Source organism: Gobio gobio (genome assembly GCF_949357685.1).
Source record: "Gobio gobio genome assembly, chromosome: 20".
In the NCBI taxonomy this organism is placed as follows: Eukaryota; Metazoa; Chordata; class Actinopteri; order Cypriniformes; family Gobionidae; genus Gobio; species Gobio gobio.
In genome coordinates, this window is record NC_137113.1 from 11,797,869 (window position 1) to 11,825,798 (window position 27,930).

The 27,930-nt window shown below is 39.7% G+C and overlaps 1 protein-coding gene across 4 annotated transcripts in view; it reads right to left on the bottom strand.

The window, feature by feature from the left end:
* ttyh2 (tweety family member 2) overlaps window positions 1-27,930 on the bottom strand; it is a 99,699-nt gene that overhangs the window by 25,081 nt on the left and 46,688 nt on the right. For all 4 annotated transcript variants that reach the window (XM_079801393.1, XM_079801392.1, XM_079801391.1 and 1 more), the window contains exon 3: window positions 10,533-10,644. In XM_079801393.1, the coding sequence (XP_079657519.1) occupies window positions 10,533-10,644 (112 nt within the window). The remainder of the gene's footprint in view (window positions 1-10,532; window positions 10,645-27,930) is intronic.

Below are 27,930 nucleotides of genomic sequence, written 5' to 3' on the forward strand. Positions count from 1 at the left end.
CGCTCTGACGTCACATAGCCCGCGAAACAACAATGGCAGCCCCTACGGATGCGGTGTTTATGCCTTATGCGCAATTTATCTCCTCCGTTTCCCTCAAATAAGCCAGGAGTAAGCACCTTTGGCGAAATAAATTATTGTAAATGAGCATAAGCCCCACACGGTCCGCCATGCTTTGTTTACATCTAGCTATCACAATTCCTTGTGCTCAGGCAGTTCGGCGTTTGGCTTGACTTTGTCTGGAACGCTACTAGGGCTGGACGATTAATCGAAAACTAATCGAAACTCTTTTAGTCACGTGACTCCGCCCTGTCTGTCACATCAAGTGCAGTTTGCGGACCCACGGAACGATGCAGGAGCGGTTATCTTTGTTTATAGATGCTTGGAATTACTATAGTAATAGCATGTATTACACAGTTTATACAGGTAAATTAATCAGCGTTCTTATATGCGCTGACACACACACAGAGACGTGTGCGCAAGCCCTGAAGGCGTTTAAAGGCTTGCCAGTTTGAACATTTAAAGCAATTGTGCACTATTCAAAAACAACAATATGGAAAACATCTCCGTTCAGTGCTCATGAGCTTTTTTCTGTGACACAGAGAGCCGAGCCATCCGTGTCATGTCTCTGATAACGCGTGCGCCCTGAAGCCAGATCACTTTCACCTGTGTCCTCACAAAGCTGTCATTTGTATGTGTTTTAAGGCCTGCCAGTTTGAACACTGAAGCGATTTTACACCATCAGATGTGTGTTATGTTGAACTAATGCCTGATGTATTGTGACAAACAAACACTCAGACCGTAGCTCGCACATCACATGAAGATCGCGCGCAGAAACGCGGTGTCAACGCTGTCCTGTGACTAAAGTAAAGTCACTAAAGTAGCTTAGAAACTCAACCGTTATAGCAGATTTTAATACCTTTGAAGTACAAACCACAGCTTCATAATGAATAGAGGCAGTATGACAAATAAATGAAATGTAGGCCTACTGTGTTAATTTATCTGTATCTGATGTACAACAAACAGAAATCTGCCCCATAGATAATAACTGCTGAAAGTTAACCGTTTTCTTCGAGTATTTTAAAATCACAAAGAAATGCACTTTCATTAGAAACAAATATCCCACCTTTAATAATAGCAAATATTTACAGTAAAAACCTTATCAGTGAACTATGAGGGCAATAAAAGGAAAGCAAAAAAAAAAAGAAGCAAAATAATCGTTCATTAAGCGTAATCGAGGTAAAATGTTCAATTAATCAAGATTTTTATTTTTGGTCAAATCATTACAGCCCTAAACGCTACAAAGCCGTGAGTCATGGTTTGAAGTCGTAACTTACGGGCTCAAAAACCTGCCTGGAACGCAGCATAACATCTTACCAACCCCAAACTTTTGAACAGTAGTGTATTTCATTGCAACTTTAAAGGTCCTTGCACACTGAGGGTGCGTTCACACTTGCAGTTCGGTTCGTTTGGTCCGGACCAAAAAACAAAAACAAAACCTATTGTCCTGTTCCGCTTAGCGTTCACACTGGCATTTTTAACAGCGAACCTAAAGTTACCGAACAAAAGGATACGCTCACAACCGGATTGGTTGGCTTTTATGACGTATATTTCGCGACGGAGCTTGCTTACTGAACATTCAAAACAATGCTGTGTGCTGTATTAAACAAGATCATTTTATGCGTGCACATATGGTTTTATTTTTAGCAGCTGAGAACTTACGAAGAGCTCATAAAATGTTCAAAACATTCAAAACAGCACCAGGATTTCCTCCGTTGTATGCAGAAACGAAGATCTTGATGAGGCACTTTACCTCCTCGTTGCTCCACGTTTGCCCTCTACTCATTTAGGATACACCGATCTTTCCGCATCGTCAAATCAGCTGACTTGTAGCGTCGCATCTTGTGGCAGCACGTCCTGTTTTTGGTCCGTTTACATGTCTTTGGTCCGTGTTGCGTTCATATATCAATCGAACCGCACCAGAGTACGTTTGGAAGCGGACCGAGACCCATCTTTTTAGCTGTCTCAGTTCGCTTGTTTGGTGCTCACCAGGGTTCGGATGGCAGCGTTCACATATGTTCAAATGAACTGCACTAACCGAGCAATCGCAACAGGGTTCGTTTTAAATGAACCAAACATGACAAGTGTGAACGCACCCTGAGTCCAAAATTGTCATGTGCTAAAAAGTAAATACGACCTCACATTGTGTCAATCACGTTTATCACTTTCGTCTGTCATGAAAAAAATTCGGATTGGGTTCGATTTTCAAAGAAATTTGAGAGGGGTTTTGACAATTCAGAGCCACTGAATAACGAATACGAAAAAACACGAAAATGTCGGACTCAGTGTGCAAAGACCTTAAGTGATAGACTTGACTTGGAGGAATGTAAAACTGCAGTCTAAATGCAGCCTAAACAGACACACCACTGTCTCTTATGCGATTCATAAAAATCTAACAAAAATGTTGACAAGAAAAAGAAAAATCACAACTTCAGGTTGTTTAGTTTTCATTACTGCAAACCTTTAATCATCAATTTAAAATGTAAGAATGTATTCAATTGAAAAGCTTTTGGAGGTCACTGTCCATTTAACTTCAATAAATATGTTTAACTAGCTGACATGCACACAAAACACAGAATGAATAGGAACACAAAAATACATTTTCCTTATTTACAAAAACTCTTTCCTATTTTGGCAATGGAAAAAGTCAAAGTAGGCAAGTGAGAAAATACTGCATGAGGAAAGGGCCTGCTCTAAAAAGAGCTGTTTTCTGCGCAAACAGCCACAAAGAAACTGGCCTGTGTGTAACCAAATTTGTGTTCCCTCGTCCTCTCTCATAGACCCACCCAAAATCTTCATTAAATAGTTTAGTTCTTTTACTTATAAATCACATTTAAAAACAGTCTGTCGAGGAGAGGACGGACCAAAGTGCTGTACAAGTCAGATAAAAACAGCAGAAACCACGCATCATTTAAAAGCTAAAGAAAACAAATAGGTTTTCCAGATTTGTGCATGTACATACAGCATTTTTAAAGTTCAATAAAAGCTAAAAACAGCACAGGATCAGGGGATTCCCAGACAAATGCTCTACATCCTGAAATCAAATACTCAATTCCCAGCAGCCCTTCTTTGGGTTATGACATCACTACTCGAGAGTGTAGTGATCTCATGCCCAAAGCTGTGAGAAACTCAATTCCACATTGATTATATAGTTTGACCGGACTCGTTTTTCATAAGATCTTTGATCTCACAACAGCGCTGCATTCCCCTGAATCCTTTTATAAGTCCTGATGTTTGTCGGTTGGTTTAAAGTCTGAGTGTGACTGTGAGTTTCAAATGAAATATCCCTGCACTGAATATTTTGAATGTTTTCTTTATTGTATGAAAAAAAAAAAAATTCCTTAATATCTCAGCTGAACGTAATCCAATAATCCAGCTAATGAACAAACGCTAGACATCTGAGCTGTATTTCTTAAGCCACAGATGTAATGCATATGAGGAAGTGGTTAAGATACGAGATTTTTCTCCCAGCGCTGCAGCTCTAATTGATTGTCTCTGGTTTCTGCAGGCACGGAGCTTCTGCAATTAAATTTGAATGGGAGAGTTGAAGCGTGAAATGGAACACAAGCACTAAGTGGTGCTGCCTGCCCTATATCCAGATATTATGATTTTCTATTTCTCTATTAAATTGGTTGGGGGTGCAAGACAAAACATGAAGGGAGCAGAGAGAGAGAGAACAAAAGGGAATGATGACCTTACTGCTTACAGGTCTTCTTCTAATAACGGCTGTGGCAATGTCTGGGGATTTTCTGGTTGAACTAGTTCAGAGGTTCTCAAGATAGTTACTGAGAACCAAAGATGAACATATAAAGACCAGCAATGGAACAAAGACTACAAGGAAGTTTTACAATACAAATCAGATGTGATTCGAGCAGCAGGGGGTTGAAACATGAGCTTTTGGGGTTCAAAACCTGTCTGACATTGAGGGGGAAAAAATCTCAGGAGCTCAAGCACAACAATCAAATTCACCTTCAGCAAACGTTTGATGAACTGCCTCATGGGTGATAGATAAACAGCTCTCAGCTCCACAAAAGTCTTTTTTACTTTCTATCAATTGTCTCTCACAGTTAACTGATGTGTGTGTGTGAAGAATCAAGAGAATTGTGCTTATTTTCCTGGGTGAGATTTCTAGTGAGTGTTTGGGATGATTGAAATGGTAAGCATCCCACAACTTTTCCACAAACCACTAGCAAAAACTTTTCAAAACTCTTCAGAAAAACACATTCATTGCATCTTTTAACACATTTCAAGTTCCACCCTATTAAATATACATTATATTGCCAAAAGTATTGGGACACCCCAGCAAATCATTGACTTGGGGTGTTCCAATCACTTCCATGGCCACAGGTGTATAAAATCAAGGCATGCAGACGCTTCTACAAACATTTGTGAAAGAATGGTTTGCTCTCAGGATCTCAGTGAATTCAAGCGTGGTGCCGTGATAGGTTGACACCTGTGCAAAAAGTCCATTTGTGAAATTTCCTCACAACTAAATATTCCACGGTCAACTGTTAGTGGTATTATAACAAAGTGGAAGCAATTGGGAACAACAGCAGCTCAGCCATGAAGTGGTAGGCCACGTAAAATCACAGAGGGGGGTCAGCAACGGCAACTTTCTGCAGTCAACAGCTACAGACCTCCAAACTTCGTGTGACCTTCAGATTAGCTCAAGAACAGTGTGTAGACAGCTTCATAGAATGGGTTTCCATGGCCGAGCAGCTGCATCAAAGCCTTACATCACCAAGTGCAATGCAAAGTGTCGGATGCAGTGGTGTAAAGCACACCGCCAACGGACTCTAGAGCAGTGGAGATGTGTTTTCTGGAGTGATGAATCACGCTTCTCTGTCTGGCAATCCGATGGACAAGTCTGGGTTTGGCGGTTGCCAGGAGTACTTACCTGACTGCATTGTGCCAAGTGTAAAGTTTGGTGGAGGGGAGATTATGGTGTGGGATTGTTTTTCAGGGGTCGGGCTTGGCCCCTTAGTTCCAGTGAAAGGAACACTTAATGCTTCAGCATACCAAGACATTTTGGACAATTTCATGCTCCCAACTTTGTGGGAACAGTTTGGGGATGGCCCCTTCATGTTCCAACACAAGTGCACAAAGCAAGGTTCATAAAGACATGGATGAGCGAGTTTGGTGTGGAGGAACTGGACTCTCAACCCGACAGAACACCTTTGGGATGAATTTGAGTGGAGACTGTGAGCCAGGCCTTCTCGTCCAACATCAGTGCCTGGCCTTACAAATTCGCTTCTCGATGAATGGTCAAAAATTCCCATAAACACACTCCTAAACCTTGTGGAAAGCCTTACCAGAAGAGTTGAAGCTGTTATAACTGCAAAGGGTGGGCCAACTCCGTATGAAACGTTACGGATTAAGAATGGGATGTTATTAAAGTTCATGTGCATGTAAAGGTAGGTGTCCCAAAACTTTTGGCAATATAGTGTAGTCTAAATATTAAAATATTGCCATTTGAACTGCTAATCATCACCTGATTTACAGTCTGATTCCCTGCCAGCGTTAACAATAAAACAAAAAGAAAAGAAAACAAAACAAAAAATTAAAAAAGTGAGCTACAATTCCATAAACAGTTTAGCAAGTTATGACTCAGGATTTTGTGTGCCTTGAACAGTCAGGAGGGGACAGTGAAGGGCCGTGGGCCGACAGCAGGTTAATATACACATGTAGAGCACTAAAGTGGCTCATACTCCTGCACCTGGAACCCAGTCAACCTCCATTCCACAGATTGAAAATAAAGGTAGTCTATAAATCACAACCCTGTCAAACAGACTCTGCCTTCAAACTATTTTCCTCCAGGTTTTCTTGAGCGGCTCATTCTGAAGCCTTTAGACTAGACTGAAATGTCCACAAATGTGACACTTTAATCAATGCTGTCAAACATTTCACTGACTACTTCTCACTCAAAATTCAACCTCTGGATAAAGTTACATTTGAGGAAAACATAATATGGTTAAGCAGCTGGCATGAGTCCAGAAATCTTCCGCATTCTATTCAAAGCATTAAAAAAAAAAGTGACCTTCACAAGCTGAGAGGACGGTACAAACTGACCCAGCGCTCTGCATCATGTCACACCGTGCAGGGAACAAAGGTATTTATGGAACAACAGAGCTCTGGGTTGACATGGTTATATTATAGCCACCCTCATAAAAAATTTTTTTTACGAAAACAATTCTTATTCTGTATTGACTACAAAATGATTGGACTTTCTACAATTATTACAAAAATACAGTTAATTTAACACGTTGACCTTGTGGGGGGCATGTTGTCACAATGACCATGCTGTTTATTGACACTGATTTTAGAAGAATACAATAAAATATGAAAACATGATGTAAAACAATAATATTGAGAATTTACGGAGCGCCTGAAGAGACATGGTGGTGGGTAAAATATGAGATAGAAGGGGAAAAAAATGTTTGTTCAATGTTTTGCGTTATCTTGCAAAAGTTTTGCGTTCCCCCCCGAGAAACTTTTTTACCCGAGAAAAAGTTTTTCAAGTGAATGCAAAGTTTCTAGGGGGAACGCAAAACATTTGCGAGAGGATTGACGTTCCTTTGACATATAATTGCTCCTCCCATCTCATATTTTCCCCATCACCATTGTCCCTTTAGGGGCTCTGTATGAATTAATAATAATACAAATTATAAATAAAATAAATTGAAAAAATAATAATACAAATAATGAAAAATAAATTTAAATAACTCTGTTTTAAAATGTCCATATTATATATTTTGCAGGTATAGTACAGTAAAACAATGAATTGTTAGAAAAGATACAAAATATTATTTGTAATTACATTTAATAAAGTGTACACAACATGAGACAATTTGCCCCTAAATGTATCAAATCACTATGGTTCGCCTCTTCTGTAACTCAAACCAAGTAATTTATGTCCTTGTTGATCCTTAGGTGTCACTATACACATAAAACAGATCCCCACAGGAAACCACACAGTTAATTTGCAAGCACAGAGGGGGTGAACGGGAGAGCTTATGGCCCAGAACCAATAAACCCTAAAACCAAGCAGTCACCACTCAACACTCCAGAGAAAAAAGTCTGTTACTTCTCTCAACTCCTTTGAAAGGGCTGCACAGTGATTCCAAACAAAAAGTGTGTGTATGTGTGTGTGAGGCTGAGCATCTGCGTGCAATGGATGCCAAATTAAATCATTGTTTTCAGGCAGGCAGAACCATTGAAGAGCCTCAATCAGGAAGTCGAAGGTTTCACAAGTGACTTCATCAAAGCCTTTGTTGCAAGGTTCATGGCTAATCATGTGCATTGCATGGAGGGTTTTCAGACAGTGGACACTTTGTGCCATTGGTCTCTGAGGAGCAATCCAAGAATGGAGGGTCTCTTCTACTTAATGGCAGGCTTAGATAAATGTATTGATGATTCTTGAAGCTATGAAAGTTGACATTAATCCGAGGTCATGACCTGAATATCTAAAACATCTCTAGTCCTTCTGAGCACCATTACATCATTTTGTTCACAGCGCAGCACTCTTATCTAGGCAGAATGCTAATGAAAATGATGGCTGGTTCCTCCCCCCGAAAGTGCAGTTCCTAGGTCAGTTTTGCCTTTTGGCTTGTGATGACTCAGTCTGTGTGTTGAAAGGATCAAGTTGACCTCAGACAAGTGTGTGCTTCATAATTCAGAGTGAGACAGAAACCGATGCATTAATCTCCATTAGTGCAGATGGGTAGTTAATCCTCTACTCCTCAATGGTGTAAGCGGGCAGATGCTCAGAGCGCCTTTAGTCTCTGTTCGGCTCAGAACCACAGCATAAACACCTCCCTGAAGGCTCATACAAGAGGTGTAAGTGAGCTTGAACAGGTGTGGATTATTGATCTATAGCTTGTGGAATGTTTGCACTCAAATTTATACATTTTTTGTTAAGTTCTATACAGAAACGGATGCATCAGCCACACACTTGGAAATAAACATATGGTAATGGTTGATGAAGCCATCACTAGTGCTGTGCTTCTGTCCAATAGACTTCAAACCCACAGTATTTGGGATTGCCTGAAATAGACAGACAGACAGAGCAAGCGATAGAGAGAGCGATAGAGAGAGCGACAGACAGAGCGACACACAGAACAAGCGACAGACAGAGCAAGAGACAGACAGAGACAGAGCAAGCAACAGAGAGAGCGACAGACAGAGAGACAGAGCAAGCAACAGAGAGAGCGACAGACAGAGCAAGCGACAGACAGAGCGACAGACAGACAGAGCAAGCAATAGAGAGAGCAACAGACCGACCGACAGACAGACAGAGCGAGCGACAGACAGAGCAAGCGACAGACAGAGACAGAGCAAGCAACAGAGAGAGCGACAGACAGAGAGACAGAGCAAGCAACAGAGAGAGCGACAGACAGAGCAAGCGACAGACAGAGCGACAGACAGACAGAGCAAGCAATAGAGAGAGCAACAGACCGACCGACAGACAGACAGAGCGAGCGACAGACAGAGCAAGCGACAGACAGAGACAGAGCAAGCAACAGAGAGAGCGACAGACAGAGCAAGCGACAGACAGAGCGACAGACAGACAGAGCAAGCAATAGAGAGAGCAACAGACCGACCGACAGACAGAGCGACAGACAGACAAAGCAATAGAGAGAGCAACAGACCGACCGACAGACAGAGCGAGCAACAGACAGAGCGAGCGACAGACAGAGCGACAGACAGAGAGCGACAGACAGAGAGAGCGACAGACAGACAGAGAGAGCGACAGACAGAGCAAGTGATAGACAGAGAGCGACAGACAGAGACAGACAGACAGAGCAAGCGACATACAGAGCAAGTGATAGACAGAGAGAGCGACAGACAGACAGAGCAAGCGACATACAGAGCAAGTGATAGATAGAGAGAGCGACAGAGAGCAAGCGACAGACAGAGCGACAGAGAGAGCAAGCGACAGACAGAGCAAGCAACAGAGAGAGCGACAGACAGAGAGAGCATACGACAGACCGAGCAAGCGACAGACAGTGACATACAGAGCAAGCGGCAGAGCAAGCGGCAGACAGAGCTACAGACAGACAGAACATTAGACAGACAGACAGACATACATAGAGTAGCTATATAGGCAGACAAACAGAAAGAACGAAAGACAGATGGACAGATATAGATATGGTAGACAGACATCGATAGAATGACAGACAGAATGATAGATAGAATGATAGATGGACAGAGCGACAGAGACCGACAAAGTGACAGACAGAGCGAGCGACAGACAGACATGGATATAAAGGAAGACAAACAGAACGACGGACAGAGATGGAATGACAGAACAACAGACCGAATGATAGATAGAATGGCAGATGGACAGAACGAACAATAGAATGACAGACAGACAGATAGATATATAGATAGACAGAGCGAGCGAGCGAAAGAGCAAGCAAGTGACAGAGTGAGCGATAGACAGAGCGACAGACAGAGTGAGTGAGTGAGCGAGCGAGAGAGAGAGAGAGAGAGAGAGTGACAGACAGACAGAGCGAGCAACAGACAGAGATGGACAGATGTATATATGGCAGACAGACAGAGATAAAATGACAGAACAACAGAAAGATTAATAGATAGAATGATAGACGGACAAAATGAACAATAGAGCGACAGACAGATATAGATAAAGTGGCAGACAGACAACGAGCGAGAGAAAGAGCAAGCGACAGACACAGCGAGTGACAGAGCGACAGATAGACTACTTTTGCTGCTGAAATTACACACTTCACCTTTAAAGGGGGAAATAGGTGAACTAATCATTGATTTTGCAGTCTTTCAGTCCCCCAGGCAATGAAATGGCTAAAACTCACAACCAGAGGCATGAAAGGCCCGACCGAGTGCATGAAATTGGTGCGTGAAGCAGGATTAAAGCGTCTTAGTGTCACTGTCAGCTCTACGCATTTGAATCAGAAAAACGGAGAGTGATATAAATAGGTCTGGGTGAAGAAGCATGAATTAGGTTGCATTCATGCCCCAGCCTTCAGGGCCTTGAAAGGGACAATGACAAAAGGCACAAACACAAAAGGCTGTAAAAACCAATTTGAGGTTTTTTCTCCAACCACTCCATATCACGGAAACACACTAAAATGAGTCTGCATTTTCTAACACACATAGATCCACGTCGTTCACGGGAGGAAAATTTTTCCAAAGAGACATGCATTGGCATGTAACTGCATACATCTTCAATGGTGTCCTTGCTATTGCAAAGGATGTCAGAAAATCAATCATGCACTCAGTGGGGGAACCCATGACATTTTAGCAGTGCAGATCGGCAGGAAGGAAAAAAAAAAAGATTTTACACAAGTAGACAACTGAACTCTGAGAATAGGGACCATCTGGCTGAGGTTTGGTTGGAAGGAACACTTTGACAGAAAGTGCAGAACTATTTGCAGGGAAGGAAAAGAGATAATGTTAGAGCATTTGGAAGGAGTACATGTGGTTGGACTTGTACTTACCAAACTGTCCACTCCCGCCAGCGTGTGATTGGCATTGTAGAGGGAATAGGTCAGCTGGTACACCCCATCATTGGTTTCACTGTTTCCATAGAAACCAACTCCCACGGCAACACTGAAAAGTCACAAGGTGAAAAGTTACAATTAGTTGTAATCATCAGGCCCTCACAGAATAGTCACATGCAGAAATCCGCAGAGGGAGTTTTTGCATTATTTTAATTCAATATTTGGCTGGTTTTACCATGCTTTTAGCTTCCACTAAGTGTGCACATTATACCATGTTTAAACTCAAAATTCACAGCTGAAATTACACAAGCACAAGCTGCTCCTAAATTGTGCTTCATGCACTTGGTATACACATTAAGTAAAAGATACAGGGTTGCACATTTTAGTATTATTTATATACAATTACAGTATTTACTATAAATACATTTAATTATTTTATTATCTTACATTTCAGTCTTAATTTTGTTAATTCATTTTAATTTAGGGTTCAGTCATTTTTATGTGCTTTTGTTTTTATTGTTTAGCATTTTATTTTTTACATATCTTTGAAATAAGTTTAAATAAAAAAAATATTAAAGTGTTTCCAAAGCAACATTGTTAATTTTCATTTAAGTTTTTCATTAACATACGATTTTTAATAGTTTTAGTTAACAAAAACAACACTGTAGTGAGCTCAAGTCATTATCTAGGACAAGCCAGCCACTAAGTAAGCCATGTCAGAAAATGTTTCCTAAGCTTAGATAAACATCTTTGTGGACCGAAGGGGATCAATATGGATCTAAAGTTAAATGACTGGAAAATAAAGGCACTGTGGTAGGACGGGTGGTGCACACGACGCGTACCACATGCAGGTCTTTGATATTCAGCAGGAGCCGTGCTGAGCCAGAGGCTAATGTTCACCAGACACAAATAACATAAGGGTTGAGGAAATTACAAAAAGATGGTGCCTTCTGCCTGAGAACAACAAGAGAAAGATAACCAAGTGCTCAGAACAATAATATAATTACTATTATTCAGATCCCAACCAACAATTACTCGCCTTCATGTCGTTTAAAATCCATAAGACTTTGTTAATCTTCGGAATAACAAATGAAGATGTTTTTTTTAATGAAATCTGAGAGATTTCTGTCCCTCCATTGGAAGCCTATTCTCTAGACTGTAGCACAAATCCACAGGAATTGAGCATCTAAATCCAAGAGACATGATTGTTTTATATGATGAATAGGTTTAATTTATATTTCACATATAAACAATAATCAGAGGACATGCATAACAAATAGAATTACATTTTCGTAAACAGCAGCTCAGGTGGCTTGCTTGATGCGCGAGAACCAACGAGGTTCATTATTGTGTGTCATGCCTGCACAATTGAGCTTTCGCAAGAACCAATGAGGTCTGTTATCACGGCAAGCAAGTTCGGTTGAGCTTCTGTTTATGTTCACTGATCAATGTTTATATGGGAGTAAAAGCCTAAATTAAAGGGGTGGTAAACCACGATTTCACTATTCTAACTTTAGCTAACGTGTAATGTTGCTGCTTGAGCATAAACAACATCTGCAAAGTTACAACGTTCAAAGTTTAAAGCAAAGGGAGATATTTGCTTTTAAAGAAATCAGTTTCTAAGAACTACAGCAAACGGCCAGTAGGTGACTACACACATTCCTCCAGGGTTGGTGACATCAACAGGCTCAATATTTACATAAACCCCTCCTCCGAGAATATTAAATAAGGGGGGGTGAGGCCATTTTGTATCGCGGCGCTGTTGTGGTATAGTTAGGCTGGAGTGTTGTTGCCGCGATGCCAAGGAAACGCTGTTATTTTCATCTGGATTGCAGGTCTGGGGTACTTGCTCTGTTCAGCCTTCCTTGGTACGGGGGTGCGTTGCAGAGCGTTTAACATACAGCATGTTATATGCACGTGTGTTTGAGTCAGCGGGGAATCAGGCGCGCGCAGGGCTCCCTGCAGCACATCTAACAGAGGAAAACATCCACCTTCTTCGCGATTTCAATGCCAGATTTGCACAACGTCAGCTGCGTGAAAAAAACACTGCCGGTGCGTGGATGCACGACGCGCGCGCTGCACATTTCACGGAGGACAACACAAACTTCCACAAACTTCGCGAGTTCAAAGCAGGATATGCACAACGGCTTGTCCTGAAAGCTGGATTTACAAACAGAAGCTGTTTACGGGCCACAACCTGTAAGTCTGATTTATTTTTCATCGCTGTGTTTTCCTGTAATAGGTTGTATGTTGTAGCAAGGAAGTAAACAGATGACAACGCTGTTCTGCAAACCAGTCTGTTAAATGCTCATTCATACTTAACGTTATCCGACGAACACCTAACGTTACAAACACTAACGTTAAAATCTCAACAGCGAACCTGATATTAGTGTAAATGATTCTTTGATTAGAGCTTTTATGTATTGTTTATCTACAGGCTTGCTAAACATGGTTCTGTGTGTGATTTGGCTAACTTACTAGTTAAAGCCAGTGCTTAGTGTTCGTTTCGGGTTAGTTCTTGCGACAGATATTTGGCTATAATCGTTCTAAAAATACAAAAGTTAAAGTGCCATTCAGTAGCGATCATTATAGATCCGCAGTCTTTACTCTTGAGGACTGAACAGGTTCTGCTCGATCATCTTCACTCAAATGTTCTGGGTCTGATTCGGGCTCATATGGTTTTATTGACGCCGTTGTTAATAATACTGACCAAAGCACAGCCTCCGGTAAGGGGCGTGACGTTTCCGACAAACGTGCACTAGGCGGTTAGCGAATCACAACACACTGGGCCAGCTAACCAATCTGAGCCCACTGCGTATTTTTGAGGGACTGGCTTCATACAACCCGGAAAGCATCGGACCGTTTTACAAGGAGGGACAGAGCAGTTTAGAATAAAGGTCAAATATATGAAAAATAAGGCAATTTTTTTTAAAACGAAGCATGAACACATGTTACAGTGCACCCCACAAACACAGTCAAGCCTTCAAAAGAATGTGTTTTACCACCCCTTTAAATGTTCATCATATAAAGCAATCATGTCTCTTCAGAAGGCTTTGATTAAACCACTTGATTCATATGGATTTAGTTTTAGGTGAACAGACTTTCAATGGAAGGACAGAAATCTCTTATATCTTATAATATTTTCATTTGTGTTCTGAAGATGAACAAAAGTCTTTTGGGGTTTGGAACAAAATGAGGGTGAGTAATTGATGACAATTGTCATTTTTGGGCGAACTAACCATTAATTTAGGCTACAATATCACGTCAAACAGACTATTCTGAACAGACCCCATACACTTGAAGGGTTCATTCACCCAAAAATGAAAATTATCCCATAATTTACTCACCCTAAATCTATCCTAGGTGAATAAGACTTTCTTCTTTCAGCCAAACACAATCAGAGTTATATTAATACATATCTTGGCTCTTCCAAGCTTTATAATGTGAGTGAATAGATCCAGTTTTTGAAGCTCCAAAAAGTGCATCCATCCATCATAAAAGTAATCCATATGGCTCAGGGGGTTAATAAAGGCCTTATGAAGCGAAGTGATGAGTTTTTGTAAGAAAAATATCCATAATTTTATAAACTATAATCACTGGCTTCCAGTAGGAGCCATACGCAAATCTAGTTCCGGCGGCCTACTTGAGGGCAAGTAAACTATGGGATAATTTTCTTTTTTTTAACCCTTTAACTTTGGCGTTTAACTCATTCCTTACTATTTTAGCAACCCAAAATGATTCCTTGTGAATCAAGAAGAATTGTGCATCTTGTTTTAACTCTATAATCTTTATTCACCATCATGTTGTTTCAAACTTGTATTTCTTTCTTAGAAATAGGGGACAACAATCTCATAAAACATACACTGAAGGAGTAGGCCATATCTGGATACTAGAATGTCAGAGATAATTTGAGCTGGAAAACAACCACCTACCAACCCACAACACCCTGGTATCCTAACGGCAAGTTCTAGACAGCTTCTACCACTATTTGGGCTTTATATTAAAACTGACCTGACATATCCTGAAATATTGCACTGGTGAAGATATACTCATGATGTTTCACTGCAAACAACAGTCCTTTCTCCAAACCAATTTATCAGAAACAGCTATTCAAAATCAGACAATGGCCCAAATACAACCCATTTGAGATAAAGCATGACTGAGCGGGCCATCTTCAATATCAGAGAAACAAGTTAATGAGTCTTTGGCATGAAACAGAGAATATTAGCGTGAGAGCCCATTCCCTCCACACCAAGCCACAATCTTCTCCCCACTGGGAACAGGAAGCATCTCACATAGAAAGAATGATATCATCAAAACGGCCAGGCTCATCTCTGTTCTCGGTATTTGGCTCATTAGTCCCCAGAGGACAATGAGGTCAATAACACCCCACAGGAAGTGAAGTCATATCCTGCATTGCATTGTTAATATAGGGTGCCCTTTAAAGTCTGTCCCTGACCCACCCTCCTTTGTGTTAAACTTGCACTTTACGTTTGGGACCATAATGAGCAGAGTAATGCAATGTAAAATCTGTTCTCTGTCCTGTGTCAGTTGAAGAGTAGAGACTGATTTTAAATTCAGACTGACAGTGTGGGACTCCTGGGGAAATGTGAAAGTGTAATGATTCCTCCAAAGCTTCTTGCCTTTGGAGTGGGTGAGGAGTCATAAAGACACACTCACAAACACAAACACATAAAGAATGCACAGTGCCCTGAGGCCGTGTGCCGTCTTACACCGAAACGACGCGCAGCAGAATGTGTGCGGCCTGGAACAGGGGACTTTATTAAAATTATAAGAGTGAATTCTCATTAGCTGGATGCCTCTGGCGAAACTGCATCATTCTCCTGATCCATCTTTGATTTAAAAAGTGCATGAGAAAATGTAGCTGCATTGGGGAGAGGAAGGAGAGAGAGAGGGACAGAAAGGGATGTCGGCTTTCTCATAAAAATGGGGAGAGCTGACTAAAATCGCAAGTTTCAATCAGTGTTATTACTGTTAATGCAGTAATTCAGTTCGGCAACGCATGACGTCACCCATTCAAAGTAAATGACAAGCGTTAACGTCGACGCCTAGTGTGAATGCAGCCCAAGTAACTTTGCAACAACATGTCAACCAATTCTACTAAGCCAACAGAGTCTACCAATACTCTACTGAGAATACTCTAGTGAGATGTAGTTGCAAATGTAATATGAGTGCACTGTCTTTGTATATCTAAACTCATTGTTTACAAAGACCGTGTCATTGTCATGTGACCTACGCCATCAGTTGCGTTAATTAACTTCCATTCACAAATTCTTTCCCATGGCCTTATGGGATAGTAAAGTTTCCATTGAATGCACACTTCAGAATCTCGCCAGAAGTAGTACTAGGGATCCGCCTTCTGTTTTATGAATACTATGACTTCGGACATACTACTTCGGACGCATGCAGCAAATGTCATTTTACAAGGTATCGGCCTGCTGCAATGAGCAGTTCTGAGGAAGAATTAATGGAAGATACTCAAAAGTTGAAAGCACTTCGTAAGTTAATTAAATATAGGCTAACTGTAGATTCTATTAAATAATCAATGGTTATTTTAAATGTAGAAATTAATTGAATGATGAAAGAAGAAAAAACTGTGGTCGTCACTTTTCATCTTGACAATAATTTAAAACTGGTTATTTACACTTACATGATCAAGTTAAAGTTACTTACTGCCAGAGGAATAATCGGAATACACAATTAATTTTATGTTTAATGATATAGGTTTTTATTGCTTCAGCATGTGTTTATTATAAATAATCTTCCATTTTTGTCTACAATATGCATTGCTACAATCTTAGCACTTAAACCTGGATATGACTCATTTAACATGGTCATCCCAGTTAAATAATCAACTATTCTAATAATAAAAATGTCTTCATTTAAACAACTTTTATCTAAGACTGTAGCCTACCAGAATGAAAGTGAATGAAATGAATGAAGTAAATGAAAGCAATGCAAGCATTGTTTAATTTGTAAAATTTTTACTCGTACATCAATAAACCATGTGTTGCATAGCCTACCCTTGCTTAGTTCTAATTAACGTTTTCTGCATAGGCCTACACATAGCCTATAGCCTATATAAATTCCTGTGCGCTCTCGCTTCGAAATAACATTGTTTCTTTGTTTCATCATACAAGATTAATGTAAAAAAAAAAAAAAACTTAAACTAGTATATTAAGTACCCTATTTAAGATGTCCACTCACCTAAAGGATTATTAGGAACACCATCCTAATACTGTGTTTGCAGGGCTCCAGACTAACTTGTTTCACTAGGAGCACAGTGGCCCCCAACTGAAAATTTTAGGGGCACAACCCGAAATTTTAGGGGCGCACACCGTAAATCAACATGCTAACCAAATCTACTAATTTCCACTGTATTACTAATAGGGATCGGTATCGTTAAGGTTTTAATGGTATTACTACTCTTACCCATACTGCTTATCGATCTGGTACTTTAACAGTATTCTTACCGGTTCTTTTTATTATACTTTATTTTATTTTTTTTTATACAAAAAAAAAAAAACATAATTAAGAACATAATTAACATGGCTTTATAATCAGAAAAATAAAATATATATAGCAAAAGAAACCGCAAAGTTTGAACAAAAATATAAAACATCTATTTGTAAATGGACCAGTGTGCAGGCATTCGGAAGGTCTGCTAACATTAATATTAAAGTAAAGAACAAACCTACAAAGAAATCTAATAAAGTAATGAAATGTAAAATAACACTGCATAGTTTTCACTGTATAAATTGATAGATTAATGCTTATAAAAGCTAAAGTTATTAATTCAAGAGATGCGAATATTTTCTCTTTGCCTCTTGTTTGATTCGAATGAATGGCTCAATCATCAGCAGGTTTATTAGACGCTGCCCCTTTAAGACCGATCGAATGTAGAACTAATAATATCATATTCTCCTATTTCTCCAAACTATTTACGCCCATTTAAGATATAAACTGTTAAAATAACTACTCTCCAATCCGGTCATTTTGACACCGGCTATTTGTTGTTTATTTGATGGTTTAGACGCGCACACGAAGCCTAAAATATAAAGTGCAAGTCGGTCCATTTCGCAGCACACACACAAGCCGCATTGAAGTTGGAAACAGCGTCTCTTGCGCAGATTATTGTGCATTTCACGAGTTCACACTTACATCAAATTAAATGGAGTAAAAGATTATGCGTATTTGAAGTGCTGTCCGGGGGAGGGCTCCGGGCTCGGAATTTTGGCCCGAACCCAGAGTATCCCCCCATGATGAAGATAGTCTAGAACTAGACTGTATTTTATTATGGATTGTGTTGACGTCTAATGAGTTTAATAAATCAAAGTGAGGAGATGGGGTGGTGGAGGGATGCTAAAAATAAAAACGGTCAACGAAAGAAGGTGAATATGCTGTATATATACACACACCTCTTATCGTTGATTAAATCGATTGGCTTGATGTGCTCCATCTGTGTTTAATTAGGTTTAATTATCTGAGGGTGCTCCACTTGGTTTTGATTAGGTTACATTATCTGGCATGCTCCATTGTTTAGATAGGTTTAATTATCTGGACGTGCTCCTCCCGAAATTAGTTACTAAAACTTCACTTAATAGCTCTTTCTTATCAAACACATCCCGCAGTTTAGCAACAGTAGAGACTGCAGTTTACAACAATCACTGAATCTGACGTTTAGTTTAGGTTTAAGGAGAAATGACAGCGCAGCTGTGAAGGGAAGGATGAGCTCGACGGAACACGGCTATAGGAATAGTTGTACCTCATACCATCTTTTTATAATTCTTGGAAGCCAAAATCGAAAATAAAATTAGATAAATATCACAGCACAACCCTAAAGTTTAAGCAGACTAAACTTTTGTTTAGTTCTCGTCACTCATTAAAGCTGACTGTGGTGTTGTGTTCGCTGTAGCTCACCGTGAGAGAGCTCGCCCGCTTTCTCTCTTCTGGATTGCGAATGGCAAAAATGCATCACGGACAAATGGTTTAATATTATCTCATATAGAAACGGCTGGCAAAGATAGAATTTGCCAGACATAACGTCTATCAATTATAATTAGTAAGTGTATTTTCTTAATTTCTCCAGTACCGACAGCTGGCAAATTTACTGGTCGCACATGTGCGACTGGATGTAAAATTCAGTCGCACACTCTCAAATTTTAGTCTCAAAATGCGACCATTTAGTCGCACTCTGGAGCCCTGGTTTGACCCCTTAATTCTACATGGCATTGATTCAACAAGGTGCTGAAAGCATTCTTTAGAAATGTTGGCCCATATTGATAGGATAGCATCTTGCAGTTGATGGAGATTTGTGGGATGCACATCCAGGGCACGAAGCCCCGTTCCACCACATCCCAAAGATGCTTTATTGGGTTGAGATCTGGTGACTGTGGGGGCCATTTTAGTACAATGAACTCATTGTCATGTTCAAGAAACCAATTTAAAATGATTCGAGCTTGGTGACATGGTGCATTATCCTGCTGGAAGTAGCCATCAGAAGATGGTTACATGGTAGGGATGGGCATTTTTGTCAATTTCTCATTTCGATCATCGATAGGTCTTAAAAACGAGTACTCGAGTACTCGGGGGCGGGGCATGTGCAGGGGGCGGGGCTTGTCCGTCATTGAGATAATGAAAACTGTTATGAAAATGGTTGTTGACAAATACAAGTGACATGAAAACAGGTATATGAAAACATGAACATATAAAACAAAAAATAACTGCTAGATTATGATGCATAAATGTCTTTGAAAAAGAAACATCTTTATAAAATGACCGTCTCAAATAACCAAGTCAGTAATATTGAGCATTGCCTTTGAGCTGAAACTGTGAAATAACACCACCCTGCAGAGCTTGCTAGCTGGTTAATAAACTCAACCAAACCCACCCTATATCAATATTAATATGAAGATTATTATGAACCTATTACGACATAAATCAACACAAAAGGACGTGAATGCGCACGTGAACTTCAGCGTGCTAGATTTTACAGGCGAAGGGTTTGAAACGGAACATTTTGAATGCGCTCTTCCCTTAACAACGCTGATACACGGACAACGAAAGCACACAGAAAAAACATTTTATTAAGATAGTGTTCTCATTAATAATGCTTTGACAGATTGACTCTGCACATCATGCACTTAATTTTATTATTCATGATCGCAGTGTTTACAGACATCACTGCGCGTTTTCGAACTCATAACGAAAAACAACTAAATAAACTAGGTCTACTGTTAAAAAATATGAGACCAGTATAGCACTGCTGCATTACTAATATCAATGATTCTGAGAAAGAAATAGCCTATCTAAAAAGAATATGACTGTCATCATGTCGAGCATGAAATATGCGTTTGAGCTGAAACTGAAGAGAATGAACAACAGCCGGTATAACGGCAGTGCTTTGCTAGCTTATTAAGCTCAACCAAACGCTTCTTATATTAGATTAAAGGTAGGGTAGGTAGGATTTGGTTAAAAAACTTTTTTTCCAAATTTGTTTAAACTTTCTTTATATATCAATACATAATCAAAATGTAAGTACTCTGAAAAAGAAAGTATGAAAATTGAGGGCCTGTAGACCTCTCACGACTGTTTTAAAGACAGCTCATTATTTCCATTCACTCCACCTTCTCCCTTCTGGGCTCTTTCCAAAGCCACGCCCCCAAAACACATGAACGCGCTACGCCGACCGCTCAGCTGGAGGAAGACGCATTATTTACCTGAGACGAGCGGAGAAGAAGGAGCGGAGTGCATATAGTGACATCATGTCAGAATCACATGTAATAAAAAATCTAACTTTATCATTATGAATATAAACAAATAAGATGTCTTTTAGTACTCACTCTCAAGCTAGAATAACGATACTGGTAAAGTTCAAAATACACACACAACACAGTGTCTACGACACACACAGATACAAGATAAAAACGTAGGTAGAGTATATAAAAACAAACCAAGGGCCGAAATAAACGTGCAGGTAAAGTTCCCGGTGAACATGGTAGAAGAGTTTAGACAGAAGGTAGTAGCTAAAGCTAACTTAGTTCTAAAAAAAAGTTCCTGGATGCGGTGTACTAGCTTTTACACATGCATTTTGTTATCTAAAGTTACATTTTGCAAAATTCAACACGACAGCGATCAACTTGAGCTAAGCATATTGAGTATTTATCATCTCTACTAATGGTTCCCTAAGTGTATAACATTGTAACTTTATGCTAAGTAATGTTATGTTAGCTATATTAGGCAGCTACGTGTGCTAGTGAGACATGCTTCATGAAAACATAAACCAAAAAAATTTATAATCAAAATGAAAGATTACCTGTCCAGCAGAAATACAGCGTCTTGAACTCAAACGGGTGCGCCAGGGTTGCCAGGTTTTCACAACAACATCCGCCCAATTGCTACTCAAAACTAGGCCAAAACAAGCCCAATCGTGTTTCTCCGGTAAAAATCGCGTTTGGGGGGTAAAATATGTGTCTTTTTGGTAGGGCTGCCAGCTAAAATTCGCAAATCCCGGGGCAAAACATCACATAATTGGGGTAGCTTCAAACCGCGGACATGAAAAACAGCCCGCGGCAAGTGTTTGAAGTAGCCCGACTTGGCAACAGTGGGGCACGCGCATGTGGGCAGATCCTGGAGCAAAAGCAGCGGTAGCCATGGTAGCGAGAGAGAGTGACAGTCGCCCCAGCCAATCACTTGATTCGGCCCGAACGAAAATAATGAGCGGTGTTTATTGCAGATTAAAAAGTCTAGAGTCACTCGATTTTTATACTCTCTTTTTCAGAGTACTTAAATTTTAATTATGTATTGACATATGAAGACAGTTTAAACAAATTTGGACAAAAGTGTTTTAGATCAGACTTACCTACCCCACCTTTAATCAGATAGACAACATAAAAGTAATCTTACAATGTGCATCTGCAGAAAAGGACGCGAATGCGCACATGAACTGCACGCGCTAGTCTGAGTGATCTCGCTAGTTTCTCTGTGGATCAGCTGATACATGGAGAACTAAGCACAGATCATTTACAGCATTCTAATTTCCATTGTGCTCTCATTATAATGCTATGTAGGCTGTGACAGATTGGCGCTGCACATCTTGCACTAACCATTCAATGATCACAGTGATTCCAGACATCACTGCAGTGCACGCCTAAGTTTCACTTTATTTCGCCGCGGTCTGGAGGCTTTCTGTATAACGCTAACCAATCAGACCTCCGGTACCGCGCAAACGACGCAATAACCAATAAAAAAAGAGACAAATATTTTTTTGTTCAGGGCGATCATCGTTCTCATGATCGATGATCGCTGTCACGTTCGAGTACTCGATTACTCGACCACTGTTGCCCATCCCTAGTACATGGTGGTCATAAAGGGATGGACATGGTCAGAAACAATGCTCAGGTAGGCCGTGGCATTTAAACGATGCCCAATTGGCACTAAAGGGCCTAAAGTGTGCCAAGAAAACATCCCCCACACCATTACATCAACACCACCAGCCTGCACAGTGGTAACAAGGCATGATGGATCCATGTTCTCATTCTGGTTACGCCAAATTCTGACTCTACCATCTGAATGTCTCAACAGAAATCGAGACTCATCAGACCAGGCAAAAATTTTCCAGTCTTCAACTGTCCAATTTTGGTGAGCTCGTGCAAATTGTAGCCTCTTTTTCCTATTTGTAATGGAGATGAGTGGTACCCGGTGGGGTCTTCTGCTGTTGTAGCCCATCCGCCTCAAGGTTGTGCGTGTTGTGGCTTCACAAATGCTTTGCTGCATACCTCGGTTGTAACGAGTGGTTATTTCAGTCAAAGCTGCTCTTCTATCAGCTTGAATCAGTCGGCCCATTCTCCTCTGACCACTAGCATCAACAAGGCATTTTCGCCCAAAGGACTGCCGCATACTGGATGTTTTTCCCTTTTCACACCATTCTTAGTAAACCCTAGAAAGGTTTGTGCGTGAAAATCCCAGTAACTGAGCAGATTGTGAAATACTCAGACTGGCACCAACAACCATGCCACGCTCAAAATTGCTTAAATCACCTTTCTTTCCCATTCTGACATTCAGTTTGGAGTTCAGGAGATTGTCTTGACCAGGACCACACCCCTAAATGCATTGAAGCAACTGCCATGAGATTGGTTGATTAGATAATTGCATTAATGAGAAATTGAACAGGACTTCCTAATAATCCTTTAGGTGAGTGTATATATTGAGTGTATCTGAATAAATCACAAAAATCCTGTGCTACAGTGCATCCGAAAAGTATTCAAAGAGCTTCACTTTTTCCACATTTTGTTATGTTACAGCTTTGTTACAAAAATTTATTATTTTCCTCAAAATTCTACAAAAAATACCCCATAAATCACAACATGAAACGTTTGTTTGCAAATGTATTACAAATAAAAAATGAAAATAAAAAATTAATATGTACATAAGTATTGACAGCCTTTGCCATGACACTCAAAATTGAGCTCAGGTGCATCTTGTTTCCACTGATCATCCTTGAGATGTTTGTACAACTTGATTGGAGTCCATCTGTGGTGAATTCAGATGATTGGAAATGATTTGGAAAGGCAGACAGCGGTCTATATAAGGTTCCACAGTTAACAGTACATGTCAGAGCACTAACCCAAAGCATGAAGTCCAAGGAATTGTCTATAGACCTCAGAGACAGGATTGTATCGAGGCACAGATCTAGGGAAGGGGTACAGAAACATTTCTATATGTTGCAATTAAAGCATACTGAATGTTAAAATACCTTTCAAATATAATTTTAAGCGGGTATCTTTACCCATTTTAGTAATTGTAATAATTTAATCAATTTAATCATATAAAAGTTCAGTTTAGAAGTATCGTATCGGTACCGATATCGGTGATACTGGCCTTGAAAGTATTGGTATCGTATCGAAAACTAAATAACTGGTATCGCCAATCCCTAGTTTCCAGACAACGTGCACTAGGTGGTTAGCGTATCACAACTCACTGGGCCAGTTAACCAATCTGAGCCCATTGCGTATTTCTGAGGGAGGGGCTTCATAGAACCAGGAACTCAACAGACCATTTTTACAAGAAGGGACAATGCGTTGTAGAATAAAGGTAAAACGTGAAAAATAATGTTTGTTTGTTTTTTTTACACAAAGCATGAACCGATGTTACAGTGCACCCCATAAACACAATCAAGCCTTCGAAAAAAGCTTATCAACCGCCCCTTTAATGCCAAGTGTTAACGCGGTCTAAAACACCAGAATTTGAATCCTTTCATGGATTTGTTCACAGATTTATTCAAAACACACTGCTCTCACACGCACAAAAAAGACTTGAGACAAATCATGAGACAAAGCGCTTTCATCTTTCAGTGTTTAACCAAACACTTCAAATGTTTGGACCTGTTTGGAAGAGACAGCTGAAGAGAAACAGCTCTTTTTCCTGCACTCTGCGAGATGAATTAGTCAACGTGTTAACATTGTAGATGGCTGATGGGGCAGAACTGAATCAGAAACACTACAGAGATACTGAAAAATCTTGCATTTAAAAAACTGGTGCTTTGATGCTTATAAATCTATGACACAAATGACATAATGTAGGCAATTGCTCCCCATGGTCTCATCCCTGTCTCATCCATGCTTTTTAGATCTATATTCTGTTAGTTATGTATCAACTTATTATATGTTCACATTACAAATAAATCAGAGCTGTGTTTGAAAATAAATCAGAGGATAAACTAACTGCAGGCCTATCAAAGAGTTTAGATATACAAAGACAATGCACTCATTTTACTTATGAATGGAAGAAAGTCCAACGCGTAATATGGCAGAATAAGTCCTGCCTTCTAAATAAAATAAAAACATTTTGATTGCGTCACTGCAGCTGCCGTTAGAAGTTCCCGTGGCTATCGACCTTATCCGGCAGAGTAACAAGTGTGCAGCCATCTTTAGAATTTTGTGTTTGAACTTCCGTTTTTGCCCGATCTGTACAAGTTGAGGGCGGGTCAGTGAGAAAGGTATTTAGCAGTGATATTGTCAGGCTTTTCTATTTACAGTGAAGTAAGCTAATTGCCTGCACAAAATAGGATAGGATTATAATATAACAATAAATAAAACAAACATAAAAAGCAAAACACCTGATGGCCATTCCTTGTTCTTAATTTTCTAGAAGTAGGCTAGAGTTTAAGAACCTTGCAGTATTTTGGTTTAATTAATAGGAGTAAAGTACACCGCCATCTTACTCCGACGAAAGTGACTTGAACACACCTGCCATTGTAAACACGACTTCCCACCTCGTAAATACGAACTTCCCAGGAGGACTTGTTCTGAGGCGCATTTTTAAACGCCATTTGGGCATATGAAACAACATTTACGAGACAAGCTTTGTTGTTGTCAGACTTAAACTTGATGAACAGCTTTGGAGAGTTTGAAGTCTTCCCATTCAAAGAGATAGGAGCTGTACTGGCATGACTGAATTATAGCTTCCTGAGAGGCGTTTCAAAGATGGCCACAGAGAGAAATTACTTGCCTTAAGTTCTTAAGTTAAGTACTTGATTAGTTAACCCAAAAATTTTAATTAGTCCATGATTTACTCACCCTCAAGTCATCCAAGGTGTATATGACAAGCATTATAATGGCAGTGACTTGATGGGTCATTTTTGAAGTACATAAAAGTGCATCTATTCATCATAAAAGTGCTTCACATGGCTATGGAGAGGGGGGATTTATTATGTTAATAAAGGCCTTCTGAAGCGAAGTGGTACGTTTGTGTTAGAAAAATATCCATATTTAAAACTTTATAGACTAAAATGGCTAACTTCCGGCGGTCAGCAGTGCACGAGTCGACCAAAAGAGTAACGTTTTGTTTTGCTCTATCCTCCCGCAGTTTCTCTTGAAGCCTATACGGAAGTGACATATACTGCAATTCATCGACTGGCCGCTAGGGACAGGTCCAGAAGGGAGCAGAATCTCATTGAGCCCCATGTTAAAATGGCCAACTTTACAGCAGATTAAAACATGTTTACAGCCGGTACAAATTGTGGTTTTGGTCTATACGGCTAATTTTGCCCTTCATGACAACTGTGAGGGGGGTGAATTTTTTTATAACTCCTTCGTTTACATTATATAAAGCATTAAAGTTCTGCATAATTATGAGCATGGCCACTTCGACTGACAGGTGGATAGCCATTTATCTGCTGTCTGTTAGTCATCGCGTCACTTCAGCTCCACCCACGTCTGCCTTTTTGCCCATTTTCTGTTATCCGGGAGTGACGTGCTGCCAAGAGGGCGACGGCCAGCTCGACCATACATTGCGCTTCAGAATCCTATGGGTGACGTCACGGACACTAAGTCCATATTTTTTTACTGTCTATGGTCAATACGCATACGTCAATGGTTCAAGGGTCAAGGGTTACTCTTTCGTCTTAAATCGATGCGTACTGTAATCCGACGAAAGTTAGCTATTTTAGTAAGTATATAGACTATATACAACCTAAGAGTTTAAATGCTTACCCAGGCTGAAATTGTTTTATCAAAAATGCAAAGAAAAATTATTATAATAATGAATTTCCAGCATCATTACTCCAGGCTTCAGTGTCACATGATTCTTCAGAAATCATTTCTTATTTTAATCACTGCTGTAAACCATTCTAGACTTTTTCAGGATTCTTTGATGATAGAAAGTTAAAAAGAGAAGCATTTATTTGAAATAAAAATGTAACCTTATGATAATATTGTGTAACATTATAAATGCCATTACTGTCATTTTTTATCAATGTATTTAATGAATCCTCGTAGAATAAGAGTATTAATTTCTTTAAAAAAAAAATTTTTTTTAATGGTAGTGTATATCGTAAAAAACAACAACAACAACTGTATAGTAGATTCTACCATTCACCGAAATGTATGCATGGCAAATGGACAGCTAAAGATAGCTTGAACAGCTTGAATAATAAACTTAAGAGTCCTTAAAATAGAACCAAAGCACTAATGCTGTAGAACCACAGAGCCTTAAGATGTTTTGCCTTTAAATGGTCAAAACCGTGCCAGAAAAAGCTCTACTCTGGCCTCAAAAAACAGGTCTGAAAGCAGGGACATAAATAATGGCTAAATTGAGCTTGTGCTTTTAACTGAATGGAGAAAAAACAGAGGGAGACTTTACTGAGTAAAGTATCTTTTTTATATAAAGTAAATTAGAGGAGCATCTTTCACTGAATATGATTTCAGTTTATCCTCAGACGTCTCCTCTCCTGAAGGGGGCAGTGTTTTGTTACGATAGATTTGCATTCTTTAATTCTGTCGCTGGGTTCTTTGTTCATGCCACCACAGGGCTTCAAAACGACAAGAGCCCCACATTACTTTGTAGGGGGTGGGCAGGCTTGTTTGCTGAAGCTGCAACCATCTGTCAAGCCATCTTGGTCCTGCATGATTCATTAGAAAATGACTGATGAACACCATATTGGTCACTCACCCTCAAACTGTAGGCCACAACTTCCGGTTTCATCAAGTTCTTTAGCATGAAAAATGACTACACATTTACATGAGAACTACAGTAATTGGTTATATTTACATCAGAGCAAATATATTATCAACACAGTGCCAAAGTAAAATAATACTACATTTTTCTTAAAAATAAAGGCAAAATGTTTAGGGAAAGTGACAATAATGTACAGTTGAGAATAAAGTTATAGTTACAGGAATACAATTGTAAATTTAGGAGATTAAAAGGAAATAAAGGAATAGAGGATTTTTTTAATGATGAATAATCACAATAGTTTCCGCCACAGAATAAAACAATTAAAAAGATAATTGTGACTATCTCAAAATTCGGACTTTTTTTTCTCACAATTGAGGAACATGAACTCGCAACCGCGAGAAATAAAGTCAGAACTTTTTTTCCAGAATTGCGAGATAAAAGAAGTTGCAATTACTTTTTTTTTTTTCAGTGGCGGAAACAAGCTGAAATGAAAAACAAAATGAAAATTAGCCCATGATTTACTCACCCTAGGTGTATATGACATTCTTCTTTCAGACGAATACAATCGGAGTTATATTAAAAAAGTCCTGGCTAATCCAAGCTTTATAATGGCAGTAATTGTTGCTCTGTTTTTGAAATCCATAAAAAAATGCATCTGTCCGTCAAATAGCGTGCTCCACACGGCTCTGGGGGATTAATAAAGGCCCTCTGAAGCGTATCGATGGGTTTGTGTAAGAAAAATATACATATTTAAAACTTTATAAAAGTAAAGTTCCGGCCGATCGCCTTCCGTGGAAAAAGTGTTGAAAGTGCCTCTCGCAGTTCAAAATTTGAACTGAAGAGGCACTTTCAACACTTTTTCAATACATTGAATACGGAAGTCGATCGGACGAAGCGTCGATATGCTTCAGAAGGCCTT